The following is an 18,090-nucleotide window of genomic DNA, read 5'->3' on the forward strand; positions in this document are numbered from 1 at the left end:
CGAGGGTTGTTTAGACTCCACCTGGTGACATCAAGGTTACCTGTAAATTGAGGGCAATTGACACAAACCAGTTGACTGTACATACACCAGATGACATGCAGCCTGGGGATTCAGACTTTTGCCAACTAGTGACCAAAGGAAGAGTTGCAAGTATTATAGCCTTCCTCCACCATAGAAGTTGGCACGTGCAATTTTATTTTGTGCAAACTTGAGGACTTATGTTGCTAGAGCTTCCTTCCACCTACCTTGAAGTTATGCTTCTTTTTTTTAAACTTCAGCTTTTGTTTTTCCAGTCTCCTCTGATATTGTCCTCATCCTCCTGTAGCACTCATAAATGCAGGAGGTAAAGTGACTAGTTGACGTTGCCAGGCATGCAAGCTGCACGCCTTAAGTGGTGAGAAAAAAATCACTTCCCTCCTGTGAAAAAATGACCTCTCGTATCAAAAAGGGGCATTCAGTAGAAAGGCGAGCCCCTACGCCTTGCGTCATAGTGTACAAAGATTCCTACAAAAAGCCACACTCTTAGTGAGTCTAGAGACAGGCTTCAGGTACTATGCCACATGAATCAGACTTGTCCGAACTGGTGATGCCACCAGTGTCAGAATCATGTGCTCACCAGTTTCTAAGAGAGGGTAGAGGGAACAATCAGGTTAAGGGGTCCTATGCCTTTTTTAGGAGCATTCTAGGGGGCATATAGTTATATGCCCTCACCCATACCCAAAAACGCAATGTTACTCTTCCCATCATACAGGGCATTGTGGATTTCTCACACAAAAGCACATATGCACAATTTGTAAGAATTCCTTTGCCTTCCTAACAAACACGTTTCGAGCATGCGTTTACTCCGGACAATGAGCTTTGTGACTGAGCAACTAGGCTAGGTCAACAAAGTCTGGATTCCAACCATAAACTGCCACACTGCACTGCACTGTATAGGCAATTGGTGTAGGCACAGGCAACACACCAAATATCATGGACCCCAGTGAAGCCAGGCTACGTCAAAGCATTCAGAAACCTCCTCTGCAATCCTGAGAATTCACACTGGCATTAGTGACCTTGATTGGTGTCTGCCATTCTGGCTACCCCGCACTGAGCTAGCGAAATTGAGGACTCTGGCTCTCTTTTGTGGCAAGGCCTTTTGGAATTTTTTAAGGGTCTATACTATTGGCCAAACATTTTGTAGCCTTTACAAGGAGTCCCCATGAGCCCTGATTTACAGCATGAGGCACAACTGTTTTTCCGGGTAAAATAAAGAAAGGACAAAATCGGATCAGGAATAGAATAGTGGCTGTTAAAGATTGAATATTGCAACCGAGCCTTCAATCTGAATTTTTGCGAAGGGAAGCGTCCCCTGTCACTCACAATCCACAAGCGTTGCACCACAATCATGGTGACCGGAGCCAAGGAATCCGATTGTACCCTTGTAAATAGGGCCATGACTCTAACTTGTCAGCTCCCCAGTGAGTGCCGCCTTCTGCCATTTAAGGACATCCAGCAGAATAATTCCCATTGCAACTTCACTGTATTGGATTGTTCTAGGCGTTACGGTACGGCCTTCACTAGATAATGGAAAGCTCAAGTTTTTTGAGCCTCTACACCGTTCTGTAGTGTGTTTGGAATGTGGCTCCTGGTCTACCCACGAGGGTTGGGCAAGGCCAATTCTATTGACTCTAAAAGACTCCTCGGTGGACAAAATTGTGAAGTCGATGCCGCTATGCACAGTTCACTGGCCTTTCCACCACCTACGTTGTCAATATCTGTCTTTTTTAAATCATTACTGCATCGCCCGCTAAAATCAACTAAGCACGTAGATGCACTTGAGGAGTGGCCGCCTGAGCATTGCCAGTTCCACGCCCAACATCTACTGATGAAGTACTGAAAGTGGAAATTATCAACCTGTAGTCAACCAGGAAATAGTCAACTCGTAAATCGACTCGGTTGAACATCAGAGGTCCATAATGTGTAACTGGAGAGGGGGCATGTGTCTATTAATCAATTTACCAGCTCAGCACCTTTGTTAATATATAGACTTCGTGTCCATTTGGGCAAGCATGCAAACATTTCAAATTATACTTCTTAGCGTATCACAGAGTACTGATTTCAACATAGACCTTGCATTAAGGATAATAGCACAGAATGCACGTTTGACCATATGGGCCTTCTGGCCATTTTACAGCTATGCATTGTCTCTGAACCTATAAGCTGTGCAGTTCTCTAGATCTCTGGAAGGGTGACTCTTCACAAGGCAACAAGGAAGCCAGGGCTCAAATTTCAGCTTCCCCACATCATCCTGAGCAATCCCATTATCTCACTGTGCTGTATTTTACTCAACTGGCAGTGTGTGGATCACCTGGCAGCGATTCGACTCAGGCTTTCCTATAGAAAAGTTCTCACTCCTATATGAACTATGGTGGTGTTCAATATATAGCATCAACAAGCGGCACTTCACAGATCAGACCGATTGATCTCACTTCAAGCTGCATTCTCTTTGAGCTCGTTCATAGCAATATCACTTGTGATGCGTGGTCCTCTGGTACTCTCCTCCCAGAAAAGGTTTAATAGTACATGCAGTTTTAAACCTGTATGTATATAGTAACCAATACTTTCTTGTTTGGCATCTGTGCTCCCTATTTTTATTGTGCCACACACTAATGTTATGTTATTTCATATGAACTTATGGAGGGCAGCGCACCCCCAAGGGCATCTTGGTGCTACAGAAAAATCCAACAGAACGGACTGACCACAAATGGAGGTCTTCAGAGATTTCCGAAATAGAAAATAATTCTCAGTAGCCTGAAGTGGTAAAGGAAAGGAAGGAATTCCACAGTTTAGTAGCAGCTACTGAGAAAGTATGGCTGCCCACTCGAGACCACCTAACTCTGGGCACCTGGATCAGAAGAGCCTCCTGAGAACAGAGTAAGCACTTAGGAGAATAGGGGCAGGAGTTAGATTTTAAGTATTAGTCCCCGGCGGCGACATTCCACGGGATACACTGACATGGATTGGCTTGTTTCCGAGCCATACCATACCACAGTGTAATTAATCCTGTGGATGCACTTGCGTGCATCCCGCGCCGGGTTCACGTAGTCCCTTCTCCCTTTTCCAAGGTGGCCAGTTTCCTCCCATTCATTAGTACTGAGAAAGTTGGCCCAGAATGGCGCCATGTTTCTCTGTACTAATGAAGCAGGACGCGCGTTCTAGTTTTCCTAGAATTAATACGTACTGCGACAAAATCTTTTCAAATGGCAAAAGAAATACCTCTTGAAAAGATTTTGTCAGCCATTGGTGTTCTGGGGCTGCAAACTCGGGAAAACTAGTTTCCCGAGCCTGCAGACCCCGGAATACTAATGGCAATAAACCCCTCGACGGCAGGCCAAAGCCACCCGCGGTAATTCCCCTGGGGCCTTTGGTAACTATGGGCCCCAGAGGCATTACCTTTGGCGGTATTGACCCGCCGTCTCTGGGCTTATTGCCACATTCTGCTCCCGTCCTATAAAAAGCGTGATGAACACATCGATGTATACTGAACCTGCTTACATATGGGAAGGCAGTGCAGTTGACGGAGGACAGGGGGAATGTGCTCTCTGACCAGAGTTTTTGTCACCACTCTGGCTCCCGAATTCTGAAGGATTTTCAAACTAAGAGTTAAATGAGCCGGTTGAGCTAGAAATGGAGGTTAACAGTAATCAACTCCACTCATGACCAGTGAAGCCACAACAGGAGCATGTAATTGTATAGGGAGAAATAACAAAACTTTCTGCAGCACTGTTACTTTAAAATGCCCGGCTTGACAGCCGGAAGAAACCTGGGGTTCATTAGAAAGAGAAGAAGTCATTTTCAGGGCCAAGAGCAGGGGGCCAGAAAGCTGGCGTCCAACAAGAGAAAGCAGAGGGGAGCAACCACCAGTACCCCCGTCTTTAGAGCCGAGTTGTGCAACCCTTTGCTCTGCGGAGGTTTTAGAGTACAACTCCGTTCAGCCCTGAATGTTATAGTCCAGAACATCTGGGAAGCCATAGGTGGAAGACCTCCAATTTAGAGTTTAGGCATCGCTGATTACAGGCCACTCCAGGAATGATTTCCTTTTCTCTTGCCTGCAAATTCAGTGCCAGGCTTTGTTTCACATGCGGTAGTCTACTTTTATGCTACAAAATCCCTCCACGATGTGTATAAACAACGCCACAATTGCAGAGTGCATAAAACAAGAGTCATGAACACAAACATCAAGGTCTTTCTTGTTCTTGCCAATGAGAACATATAACTGAAGGTTATGGTGCTAAATAATGACATTATATTTCAGCAAATGGAACATTTTTCAGTATCCCACCAACTCACTACTACTATCCATTTGGAGAGAGGCATTTTACCTTACTTTTCTGTGCCGTTTTTAAGGGTGGTTAAAAATAGGGAGTATAGGGGTGCTGGCAGTAAAGGAGGGGCAGAGGAACAGGAGGGTACAGGGGTGGCTCCTCATTAAGATGCTGCCAAAAATTGTAGTAAGATGTCAGACGCTATAGATGGGTTTCAGCTTTCTGCTCAATGTGATTACTATGAGAGACACAAAGCAAAATGGACTTTTTGGCATTTATTTACATCAATGCACCATATGCTCAAATGGTTGCAGTGCGCATTTTTATTAGTCTTTGGTAAAATGGCCGCTGTTTTTTTTCCTGGACATAATTTGGGAACATTTAGACTAGTCGTGCCTTGTATTGGTATTAATTAAATTTTATATAGCGCTTTACATGGAACAATAGGAATACATAAGAAGAAATTACATAAGAAGAAATAAGGTACAATTCCTCAGTCAAGTAACCAAGAACAATATGCAGAACAATTTGCCAGGATCGTTAGAATAAAAACATGAGTGGAATTAGACAATTGGGGAAGTGGTAGAGAACAGTCAAGAGGGAGATTGAAGTAGGTGGGATTTTAAGGAGGTGCGGAAAGAAGGATAAGAGGTGATGGAGCGGATAGGGAGGGGGAGAGAATTCCAGTGGAGTTGGGCAAGGCGTTGGAAGGTTTGCTTGCAGGCGTCCTGCTCCATTGACACCAGCGATACAGGACTTGAAGGCGACAAAGTTGTTTGGAGCCAAAGGGACAGGCCACCAAACACTGAATGCACCATTGTAGCAATCATGACCATCCCAAAGTCTGACCAGAAGCTAAGACCTGCAACGCCAGCCTCACCCACCCAGGGCACCTTTTGGCATTCTTGCTTCTTGGCTCTTTGTCTCTTCTCTGCCACTAACTCGGCATGTACTTCTGGGGGTCCCTCTCTTGAGGGAAGCTATTGGTGGCTGATCTCTGCCTATTTTCTGGGGCCCATCTGTGGAACTCTCTCCATGTGTACCTCTGCTTGCCTCACATACGCTAACACTTTTGAAAGCACCTAAAAAAACATTGATTTTTGCCAGTAGAATTGAGATCTTTTACTCCCCTGCATTTTCCAAAATTAGCACTGTATAATCACCTGTATGATATGCGACATTTGCTATAAAAAATCTCTGCCCAAATATCTATACAGGGCATTGCTGCGCCCCCCACATATTTACCAATTTGTAAATAATTAAATAAGCTTCTGAAGCCAGATCAAGATTAATCATTTTTTTTAAAAAACATGTGACGAATCCAGGTAGTTCTTCCCTTCTTCCCAAAGGGGAATCGTCCTCTTTGGGACTAGGGAGGTGAGCCCCGCTATGCAACACCCTCCCTAGGGGACAGGGCAAGCGGGATACCCGCAAGCAAGCTACCACTGTGGGTGACTTCCCCTGCCCCGCTCTTGAAAAAAAGAAATGCCCTAATCACAGCAACATCCCCCTCTCCACTTTTCTTTCCAACATGTTTGTAGGATACATGGGGACTAAACAGGAACATTGTGTACAGTGTCCCTTAAAGGTGAGAAGCTGGGTTTCTGACCTGGAAATGGTTCAACCTTTTACTGAACACCGGACAAACCGTGTTGTTGCTTGCAGTCCATCTGCCACAGAGCCAAAGAGAAAAGCCACCGAGGAGGGCGAAGCTTAGCCGAGCGCAGATGTGAAAGGGAAAGTATGCAGAGGTGGGAGAAGGACTGAGAGCTCTGATGAAGACCGAGTCCTTAGGCACCACAGGCCTGATGGGGCAGGGAGCATTGTCCTCCCTGCCAACAAAAGCAAACAGTGTCTGGAGATGCTGAGACCACCAATTCCCGTATAAGGAAGCCAACTCAGTCCAAAGCCCAGGATGGATGAACTGAAGAACTCCCAGGGCCAGGGGAGGCCATAACACGAGAAGGCCTAACCGCGGAACAACTGGGGCGAGACTAGCCCATAGCTCACAAGGGGCGAGTCAAGAATTTACTGCCGCTAGAAGAGCCCAAAGCCCGCGAGGGGCAAATCCAGAATATGCCGGTGCTAGTAGAAACCATAGTCCGAAAGACACTACAGTGAACTGAAGAGACGAGAGATGCTTATCGCCCAAGACGGACAAACCATGAAAGCAGGAGGGCTGCTGACGCCCCTATCCTGTGAGAGGCTAATCAAAGAACCACAAGGGTCGGGAAGACCTGTAACTCGTGAAGGGAAAATCAAGGAGCTGAAGGGGCGTGAGAAGCCCGTAGACTCCGAAAAGTCACCTCAACCCGGGCCAAAGAAGCCCAAGGCCAACCGAGGCCAAAGTGAGAAACATGCAACTTGCGAGAGCTGAACCAAGAAAACCCAGAGCCACAGACCGCGGTAACCCGTGAGGGGTTAACAGAAGGACCACAGGGACGAGAGAAATCCATATCCAAGTGGAACTAGTACAAGAGGGGTTGGAACAGCCCACAGCCTACCTGAGGCTGGAGACCCAGTTCGACCTGGAAACCTCAGAGATCAGCATTCTTGGACGTTGCCTTTCCGAGACCTAAAGGACCAATGCCAATTTCCCCGGAGACAGGATAAACGTAGGTACCTGGCAGGAGCCTTATTGAATGAACTTGTTTGTGACATTTTGTTTATTTGAAACAATGCCTTCCTTTGAACTTTAAGAGACGCTAAGTTTGTCGTGAAGAGACCTTACTTGAGACTGCAGATCCTTCATGCAGTTTTTCACGGGGTCAGGTACAAGCCTCCACTAAATTCCCGTGGGTGGAGTAACCCTGAGAAAAGCATCAGTTGAGAATTCGTTTCTATCTTCTTACTTTCCAGCGTAGGTTAGCAATAGGCCAAATGTTGTGACATCCTGAGGAGCACTCTTTTATATTGTTTTGTAGCATAGGAATGTCATTTTAGTGAAGGTTATTCTTTGTTTTCTAAAAGGTCTGTTTGAATCATGTCCATCTCCTATATTAGGCTTACCACACATTCCATATTAAAGGACACAGATTGTCTTACCGTTTTGTGACGAGGTTCTCTGCCTACCTCTGAGGGTGAGGGATGGGAAGAGCATAGGTGGCCAGATAACGACATCCGCCAAATGATGTTGGACACAGTGACAGTATTGGGAGCATCCACTAAAAGGGACTTAGCTCTGTGTACCACCAACAAACTCTGTACCCCACGATAGACAGACTGAATAGTGTGCTAGAGGAAGGCCGCCACTTTGCTCCTGCAGTGCCTTGTACCACGTGGGGTGAGCTCAATCATGACGAGGCTTACCAGGCTGGACTTTGCAAGTCATGCGCACACGGGGACATGCTCGTGAGCACTGGAACCCATGAACTAGGAAGACTTGCATGGTCCACAGCTCTGCTACACTTGGCACAAGTGCAAAACATAAATCCAAGGTAGAGCCTGTTCCAGATAGCATCTTGGTAGTGAACAATGTGGTTCAATGGCCGCATTGGAGTTCAAACAAGCGAATAACATTTACTAAAATACTTTCTGATGCACCTTAGAACGATCAGAAATGGGAGGTTTGAGTTCACAGGGTGGGAAGTTAGTAGAAAGGGCTGGGACTCAGGATGGAGTAGAGGTGAGGTCAAGCAGTATGGTGGAAGCCATAGAGGTTGCGAGGAAGGGGAGTTTGATTTGGAGGAGGCTGGATGAGGAGAGGTGGTGACTTGTATAGAATGATAGGTGGTTGCTTGGTCTAGAGGAGAGGTTACTTGGTAAGAAGGTAGCAGAGGCGGGAAATAGGTGGTGATGGAGGAGCTGGAGACAAAATGAGATTTGAAAAAACAGCCACCGGTTGTGAAACAGTATGAGTTGGTATAGAATCAAGAAGAGGTGGTGAGGCAGCAGGGCCGTTGGTAGTGATTGAGAAGGATGTAGTGAGACATCAGGATGAGCAGGTAGTGAGACCGCAAGAGGATGTTGTAGTGGGGCAGGAGGAGGTGGTACGAGGTGAAGAAGAGGCAGAACACCCAAAGAAGAATGTGGTGACGGACCAAAGAGGGGTGACCAGAGTTATTGATGGAGCAGGTGGAGGGCACACATTTGCTGGGAAGGCTTGGACAGAGTGGGAAGGTAGCTCCGGGATTCTATGCACCCCTGGTGGGCCAGTGTAGTAGAGGAGAGCTAGTATGAGCGCATGATGAGCTGGTGAGGAGGTAACAGGGGTTCAGAGCGAGGCTCGAGGTTGAGCTTGTAACAGAAGAGACATGTGAGCAGAGGAAGGACCACAGAAAACAAGATTGTTTCTGCAGCATTAGGAGAGTAACCGGCGGGGGCAGTTTGGGTGTCAGTAAGAGACCACTTACATAAGAGGATGAGGCAACTTTCCCCAGTCCGGCTAACCAGTCAAATCCCAACCAGAAGACTTCTGGTCTACTCTTAGTGAGCGCCAGCCTCTTCCCAGTGGCAGCAGAAATCTGGGTGGAGGCAACGGGCGACTCCTGGAGCAGGACTCTACTGGGAAGATGAAAAAGGATAGCCATAGCTACCGGACACCTGGAATGACTTGCAGGGGGCACTTAAACACCTCAGACTGTGAGTGCCTAGCAACTCCCCAAGGATTGGCAAGACGGAGCCTGGGCTGTGGAGACTGGTAAAGCCCCAGGGACCTGAATGGTTTGCTTGAATTGGCATCCATGGAGAACGCATCCTGCTATTTTTTGTCCCATAGTGATACCTTTTGATTGTGTCATTTAATATAAACCTACATTTAAACCCAGGTATGTGTCCCATTTATCCCCACTTTACTTTTTGTTGGCTGCGACTACGAAAGCGAGCAAATTATCTGGATTGCTTACAAGAGATATAGACATGTTGGTTTTGTCCAAGTTATGTTACATTTCCCACTAGCCCCTGACTTAGCATGCTTGCAAAGGAGAGAGTGTCCCCTCTGAACTTCACTACGACTGCTGACCTTTGTGCTCCGTTTCGCGGCATGGAGCACAAGACATGTTTCTTGGTGGGTCGCTGTGTATCTTCTCACCTCTTTCACTTAGACACTAGGTTGGAAGGTTATGGACATTTTATTACTAAGGCGGTCAGAAGTGGGGGCTAAGGCCATCTCGGGGATGCTGGGTCTACATGGAATTTTCCCCAATAGCGTTGCCGCCCTCCAAATGTTTTTTCATAGAATGGATTCCATTTCTGATGCACCTCTGACCAAGGAAAGCATTGCCACCAGCATGTTGTTGGGTGTCCTGACCCACGTTTGAGCGACCATGCTGCAACATTTGGTGCTGTGGGCTTAGAAAATCCAAGATGGCCAAAAAGCCCACATGTGCGCCAAAATCCAGGAGAACCACGCAGTTTGTGCACACTAAAATGGTTGCCTAACTTGCCACCCACCAGTGCGAGCAGGATGGGCCGGGGTGCCATGAATGAAATGTGTGCCAAAGGAAAAAACGCACTTTAAAATCACCTTTTGTTTCTCTGAATGCCAGCTCAAAATGCCTATTTTCAAACATTGCAACACATCCAAAAATCTCACTGAACACCAACGGACATCTGGCAGAATGAAGTATGTGTGCATACTAAATCTGGGAAGTTGAAGAGCCCCAAAACAATGTTCCTAACAAGACTGGCTGAGCTCTGCAGGTCTGCAGCAGCCTAACTGAAACTGGATTTAAAACTACCAAAAATCGAAAATGTTTAAATTAACTGAGTGACCTACTTTTGAGTGTCACATAGTTTGTAACTGTTAAAATGTCATAGTTTTGAACGTAGAATCAGCATTCTAGCTGCATATGTAAAAATTGTCTTGACTTAAACTGGGGAGCAAAAAGTGACATTTTACCTGAAACCTGGGTTAAGGAAACTGGAATTCTGCCAGACAGCTACCCCCGACAGGACTGGGGGCTTGCCCAACAAATGCATTCCCAGGCCTGGCTGCATTCTGTTGCTCCTGCCAAAAGGAGGTCACACACTCTCTGATTGAATTACCAGGGGATTGCAAGAAACTAAAGAAAGGGCCCAGGCAGATGGTTTATTAGGGTGGTCGTAAATGGCTTCCTTTTGAACAAAGCCCTGCCTTGACTCAGGCAGATGGTTTATTGGGGGGACCGTAAAACAGCTTCCTCTTGGCAGAAGCTGGGAGGGGCAGGGTCTCTGAGCTTGGCAGAAACTGGATAAACTGGTTTCTATACCATGTGACCTGAAAAGACACACCCCTGTTGGCCAGAATATGATTCTAAGAAAGATGTATAACTCACAGTGCGGACTTGTCAAAATTATTTAAATGATACCATAATTCTTTTGATTTTTCGGTGCACGTTTTAAGACGCGTTGGGAATTTGTGTGATGTTCTGGGGCAAAACCCCGCTATTTATTGACACCACAGACTCTGTGTTTAAGCTAGAGACATGGGAATTTACTGGAGTATGTATGGACAGGCCGTGTATATGTGTATAATTTTTAATGAAAAACCAATGTTGCAAAACCAGTTAAACGCAAAATGTTGCCAGTTCTGAATGCGAGCTCTTAGAAACATCAGAGTTTGAACAGAGTATACCTCATGTGATCCGTGATGGGTGCATGTAATTTGTGTATCTATGAAATATGTCTTTAGGTCAAATATAGATTTGTGTGTAATTTGACAGGGGAGTGTCCTTTCTGCAAGCCATTAAATGACATCATTCTGACACACAATCCTGTTCTCCAGTGAGAACGCAAAGAATTCTCCAACCTATCAGAACTCTGAAGGGGTTGGGCCTAGAAAGCTAGCCTCTCCACCCACTTTCAAAACACATAAAAAGAGACTGCTGGGACAGGTAGAGACATTGAATTCCATTTGCTGCGGAGCGTGCTGACCGACGACTTCACATCCAGAGATCCTACACTTAGACTTCCAAGCTAAACAGAGACTACAGAACTTTGAACCAAGAAGGCCCACTGCAAGCAAAAGTATTTGTCAGCAGGCCCAAAAATCATTTGCAGACTATCAACAGCCGGGCGAGCTGTTTGAATTCCCTGCCTAGAACATTGCCGGGACCGGTAGCAGTGTCCAGGAGCCGTGCAGACCGGTGCTAGACCAGACCAGCAGAACCCAAGATCCAGGAGCAGTGCCGGTGACCCAGAAAGCAGAGCTGTACTCGGAACCGGAGACCAGATCGCTGTGAAGTGCTGTGCGCAGTGACCGGATCCGTGACAAAGTCGCCTTCCTGTCCAAAATCTCTTGTGAGTACTCAGCAAAACTCAGAACATATCCCTTAGTTTAATATGATATAATTCAATCTAATTAACCTCAGTAGAACTGTCACCTGTCATTTTCTAGCTGCAAGCTGTAACCTGTCGCTTTGAACTTTTAAAATTTCAAATCCGAAAAACTACCTTTATTTAATCGACTTGCTACTCCGTATACTCTTGCCGTAATCAATATTCACGCACCTGCAAATTTTAACACGATTTGCGATTTGGTTAAAAATCCAGCCACGTGTAACCATCAGCAGTCATCTCTTTCCTTGCTAAAAATTCGTTTGCCTCTTAATCACCATCTCTGAATCATTGCTAAAGTGAGCCTGAACTCATATTAACTAGATACCACTCACCCTGAACCTCCTGAAGGGAATTAAAAGTATTTTCAGCATATTTCTCGCTGCATTGTCACCATATTCAAAGCATTTTGCCTGTGTTTCAAAACTCCTATTGTAGTCTAAGCTTGCTGGGGTGAACTGAATTACATTTGATTGCATTTCTAAGAACTGTGTGCTCTCCTCTTCATTTCCTTCATTGCATAAGGGGGGGAGTGGATTGCCAGAGAAAAGTGATTACATTGTTTTGTTGAAATCATATTGAGTATTTTCTGCATTGCATTTTCATTCAACATTGCATCCATCTGAAACTAGATAAAGCATTCTCTACCACCTTATTCTTCTGTTCCTATTCCCAAGCGTGCTACCTCATCCTTTATACTACTCCTGGGTAATCAAATCAGTTTATTAGTAGAACATTACCCATTGTTGTTAACTGCTCATGTTCTGAAGTGTGATATTAATTATTTATTTATTATAAGGTGTGATATATATATATTGTTTACATTCTCAAATAAACCGTTTAAACTTGCAAAACAGAACTACTTCTTGGCTCAGTGGGGTCAGGGGGGTCAGGGGGTTCCAAGAGAGGGGTGTTATATAGGGGTAGTCATCCAGAACTCATGAACTGGACATAAAGATATATCAATAAGGGTTTCCATTCAGTATCCCATACTAGGCATTGACTTAGATGTAGTACTAGATTGAATCCTCTTACAATGTGATGGTCTTCCTGTTGAATGGGTGGCGAATGGTGAAAGGATAACCTTATGTTGATTGAGTTGCTGCTGGCTTTATGCTGGTAAAGATCATATGAGGATGATGGTATTGTGCTCCTGTTGCCTTTGCCACAATCGAGAGGATGCAGTGTTGGAGCTAATAATTGTATTTTCTTTTGTAGATGGCGAGTTAGTTTACTATCAATACGGGATCAAAGATCTGGTGACTATTCTGTTTTACGTCATGATCGCAATCATTCTGCATGCTGTGGTTCAGGAATATGTCTTGGACGTAAGTACTCTTATTACCCTGTTGGAATATTTCCATGACAGTAAATGACGCACTATAGTAGAGTATAAAGTTCCATATGAAACCCGAAAATGTGGTTGTTATTATCTTTTGACTTACATGACGGATTTGGCAGAAATGTTAAACTAAAATCTTTGTCACAGGCCCCTGTATCCCCGACTGGAAATTCTGGAAAATATTTGTAAAAAAAAAACATTAAAGAAAAAAAACGCTGTTTTACACTTACTCCCACCAATGTTCCCATAGAGAAAAAGTCATAATTTCTAAATAAATAACAGAATTGGACCAGGTGAAACAACTTGGACACGAATAACTGAGGTTATTCCATCCAGTAGCTGTTAAAATATTTGATGGAGAAAGGGGGTGCCCCAATCTCCCAAAATTATAGCTACATTTTTCCCATGGTGCTTTGTAGCAGAGGCCTTTCAGAAATGAAAAGGTGCCTTTTTTTTAGTTTTTTTGTTTGATGCGAGAGATAATAGGGGTTATAACGGGAGTTCAAAAAATGCCATTTGGAGGGGGAAAAAGGATGACCTGGCATCAGGCTAGAGGTGTGGAGGGGAAAAGAGGACACCATAAGGAAATGGGGAGTTTGGAGGAGGTGGGGAGAGTTGAAGGTGGGGGTACCAAGTTCCGAGGTCAAATGTTTATACTGGGTATAGCCGCAGTTATAGTAGCAAACGAGAACCGGAATGAAAATGCCTCACACTTTAAAAAAGAGATTAATAGAAAAATAGAGGAATTTTACAGCTACAGTGAGGTGGGGTAATGGGTGGGACCGGAAGAAAGCTATTGGGGTAACATGTAAAGGGGCCACGGCCAAAGGCCCGGGCCAGTGGCCATGGGCAAAGGCCAGTTGGTGAGAAAGAAAGGTAGTGTTTTCAAATATACTGTGGACAGGAAAGGCATCTATAGTTTTCATGGCCAAAGGCTGTGGGAACACAAACATATTGGGGAAAATGTACAATGGACGCGGCAGAAGGCCATGGCTAGTGTCCTGATAGAGTTTTAAAATATACAGTGGGCATGGCCGAAGGCCGTGCTCACTGGCCACGGCCAAAGGGTGTGGCTAGTGTGACCGAAAGACATGTATAATCCATGGCCACCTAGTGGGTCCAAAACCAGAGACCACAAAACCCATGCTAGACAAACTATTTACGTCATACCATTGTGATAAACCACTCCACTGCGTCAACAATTGCTTAATTGAATCCTGCTGTTCGTTTCACAGTCACACAGTATCGGTTTATCCTCCATTCATATCATTTTCTTTTTTGGGCAAACCATGTATTAAAATCCTTCCACCATGTTCACATTTTCAAACATTACGAAGGTTTCATCACTTCAGTTTTTTATCTACAGGGAAAATAGACAAACAATAAATTCATGCAAATCTCCCCACTCTAAGGGCCTCATTACACGGAATGCTGTAAGGGTTTACCGGTAAGGGCACCGGTACCAGTAAACCCTTACCGCCTTACTACGAGGTCCCTTTGTGGGACCGACCTCAACGGCTGGTTTTACTAGCCGTTAAGGAACGGGCCCGCAAAGGGACCTTGGTGCTAATTACGGTACCTCAGTTTGCGGTACCGTAATTGGCTCCTTCCCCATTCCCATTGAGCCCTATGGAGGCAAAAATGGGAATGGGGAAGTGCCTTGGTGAATGGAGAATTACCGCCCCCGCTCACCTTGGAGTAGGGCGGTAATTCCGCCATCCACCAAGGCGGACACGGTAAAATACCGGCGGCAACCATGGCGCTCATAGTTACTGCATACCGTGTAATGAGGCCCTAAGTCTTTAATAATACCTAATCGTGAAGTAGTAAGTCAAATGTGCTTAAAAAACAACATTTTTTGGCTACCCTCTGCAGTTGACGCTGCTCCCTAAACACAGATCCTGCATCTCACTCGGCTTCACGCTGGGAAGGGTATTTTATTATAAAACATGCTCTAAAACTATGTCCAATCCCATTTTTCATTGAAACCATATGTTCATAATGAACACAGAATGGTTTGTAAAAAAAAAAAAAAAAAAAAAAGCCTTTCCAGTGTGACGCTGGAAGAGTTGCAACTCTCTGTTTAGCTGTTTAGGTGTAACATGCATTAGCACCCTGCAAGGGGGCGCTGGACAATCGGGATGCTGGGAACGCAGACTGTAGTTTCTATGTGGCTGCTAAGAAGGTGTATTAAAAAAAAAAGCACCTTGCTGTGCAGCGTGCTGCAGTTCTTTTTCAAGTCAGTTTTCAAAGTCGATGACTTCACATTCATCAACACTGAAAACGGACTTTGGAACATTCGTGCAGTGCCACACAGCAGTGTACGTTTCTTTTTTTCTTTTTTTTTTAATATACACCATTAGCACCCGCGTAGGGAACTACACAGGTCCTAATGGCGATCTGCTCCTCAGCAGCATATCAACCCTGTCGTTACCGGCGCCGCCGAAGTTAGGGTCCGAGTGCTAAACATTTTTTTGTTTTTAAGTAAGAGTTAAAAAAAAGAAAATTAAAATTGATTTACCAATTACGGTCTTTCATCCCATCCAACACCAGTCGTGTGCAAGATTGAGCCAATCTGCACTTCGAGCTATTTCAAAAGATGAGTAATCTGAGGGGAACATTTATACTGGTGTTCATTTTATTCCTAAGCAACACCTGGCAAATACACAAGAGGAAGCACAGAAGAAAACACGTCTTCCCCCTCCACACCCCCCAAGATCACCCACTTTTTAGTAAAATTCAGAAGTCGGTCAGACCTGGCGACAAGCTTGACATGTGCCAGGAGGCTATGGAGTGACATTGGTGCTCTCTCTGCTTATAAGGGGATGGATGGATGCTGTAAGGTGTGATTGTGGACACATGTCCATATGGTTTGGTTAAGGCATTGTGCTATGCTTGTGGGGTTTGTGATTTAGAGGTCTTATGGGGAACTGTTGCGGTTGAGTGACAGGATTGTGGAAATGTCTGTCGGGGCGGTTGGGGTAAATGGAGGGGGCGTTTATGCCCTTCCCGTTGGGGAGTGGGTGAAGTGTTTGAATGTGTCTGTGGGGCTGGTTGTGAACAGGGTGTGGCGACGTGACTGTGGCCATCGATGGAAGGTAGGTGGGATTTGGTCTATCGTCATGGAGATGGGTGGAACGTTGTAGTGTACACGTGAAGAGGTCTGTCGCAGAATTTGGAGACCTGCACGTGATGGGAGGTTGGGACTGGACCTGTCGAGCAGGAGGGAGGGAGTGGGGTGGATGCTTGAGCAGTTCAATGTCCAAAAAGTCTGACATGTATTAATTGCTCATTCCTGCAGAAGGTTAATATTGCAGGTTTATCCCCATCAACCTGAAAAACTGCCTTGAAATGAGCAAAATTCCCTTTAAAACTACACACAAAAAAGATATCTGGTGACAAAATAGGAGAAAGACACTGTTGCCAAGCACTCAGGGGTTAAGGAGTGCTGCCCCCACCGTTGTGGGGGCGGGGCTATGATACGGCGGGAGGACGAGGGAGACAGAGGGTTTTATGGGTAAGGCGCGCTAAGCGCCAGTTCGAGCTACGTTTTGTAAAATAAAGTAGCAGCCTGCAATCTCCGGTGTGCGCGTCCTCCTTTACACGGCCTCTACGAGGTAACACTGGCGACAAGGTTTCGTTCCCGTGCGCCCACGGAATCCTCCTTGGCAGTCCGCCGCTCCTCCATGGCTTTCCACCACTCTCCGCGCCGCAAGCGCGTTCAAAGGCATCCGTATTGGCAGTCCGCCAATTTCTCGCCCTGAATGCCCCGGGCCTCCTCCTCCTACATCTCGACGTCCGACACAGGCGGGAGCCCTCCTCCTCCTCTCAGTACTCCCTCAACACCTCAAGAGGGTCGTCGGTGGATCCTGGGAGCCTGCCTGACCACCACAGTGTGACGAGCGCCCCAGGCACAGCGCAGCACAGCGCAGGGAAGCATTGGACATCTGCTGCGACCCCCCCCACATCGCAGGCCGGTGAGTTTGCCCAGGCCCCCTGGAACGCAATAAAGACACGTGGCGAAGTTGGAGTGTGACACCCCCCTCCATAACATTCCACCTTTCAGACGGGCCAAGCTCCACCAGCCTACCCAAATCAGGCCAAATCAGGCGCAAGGTACATATTTTTCCGGCATCATGAGCACGCCGGCCTCCGCTTCAGGGTCCAACCCAGGGTCGCCTACGCCAGCTCACGTGGTGCAGCCAGCTCACGTGGTGCAGCCGATTCAACTGCGGCTACCACCGCCTTTCACCATGACCCCACAAGCCACGAAAGGACCCAGATGGACTGATTGGATGGAAGATTTCCAGCACTACGTCAGGGGATCTGGTGATGGAAATTCCCCCAATATCAGGGACATCTTCCTTAATCTGGTGGGGGGCGAGATAAAGACTGTGGTCAAGACTATTCCTGCAGCTCAACAGAACAATTTCAAGGACTTAATAAATGCCCTAGACAAACTCCTCATCATAGAAGTCAATCGTGACTATGAACGCTACCTTTTCAACAAGTGCACTCAAATGCCACAGGAGACAGTTGATGAATTCATAACCCGCCTGAGAGTAAAAGGTGCAAATTGCCAATTCGACGCATTTTCTCTGGAAGAAGCCATAAGATTGAGGGTCATTGAAGGCTGCTTATCCCCTGCCCTCAAGAAACAGCTCCTGAAAAAACCCCTCTCCATCCAGGAAGTGAGCGAGCTCGCTCGCATACATGAGAGGGTCGATGCCCAAGCTACATCCATGGCCAGTCCAAGCAACCCCAAACACGACGCAGCGGAACTGGTCACAACCATACAACCATCTCGTCCAGGTGGCAGGGGGCCACAGTTATACAGAACTCAAAACATCCAAACACCCCGCCTACAGAGACAATGTTATCGCTGTGGGATGTCTTTTCCGCATGCAGGATCTTGCCCAGCTTTGTCTCAACGATGCACAAACTGCGGAAGAGAAGGACATTTCCACTCGGTGTGCCGGGAAGGCGTACCATTTCCTCCCGCGAGACCCCAAACGCTAGTCAGGACATTTGTCCGTCCGCCACCTCCTAGACACTTTCAACCCAGATATTACCAACAAAGCCAAGGACAGAGACGGTACGTCAGAGCCATTGACGAATACCATACGCCGGGGTACCCACCACAGCCAGAGCAGACTGATCGGACCAGATACTTCACGGATGAATATG

At 46.2% G+C, this 18,090-nt stretch overlaps 1 protein-coding gene across 1 annotated transcript in view; it reads left to right on the forward strand.

Annotated features, from left to right (window-relative positions):
* Window positions 1-18,090, forward strand: part of TRAM2 (translocation associated membrane protein 2) — a 271,865-nt gene that overhangs the window by 167,185 nt on the left and 86,590 nt on the right. The window contains exon 3 of the mRNA XM_069605739.1: window positions 12,780-12,889. Within this exon, the coding sequence (XP_069461840.1) occupies window positions 12,780-12,889 (110 nt within the window). The remainder of the gene's footprint in view (window positions 1-12,779; window positions 12,890-18,090) is intronic.

This window comes from Ambystoma mexicanum, chromosome 4p (assembly GCF_040938575.1).
Source record: "Ambystoma mexicanum isolate Mex_15411 chromosome 4p, UKY_AmexF1_1, whole genome shotgun sequence".
Classification (NCBI taxonomy): Eukaryota; Metazoa; Chordata; class Amphibia; order Caudata; family Ambystomatidae; genus Ambystoma; species Ambystoma mexicanum.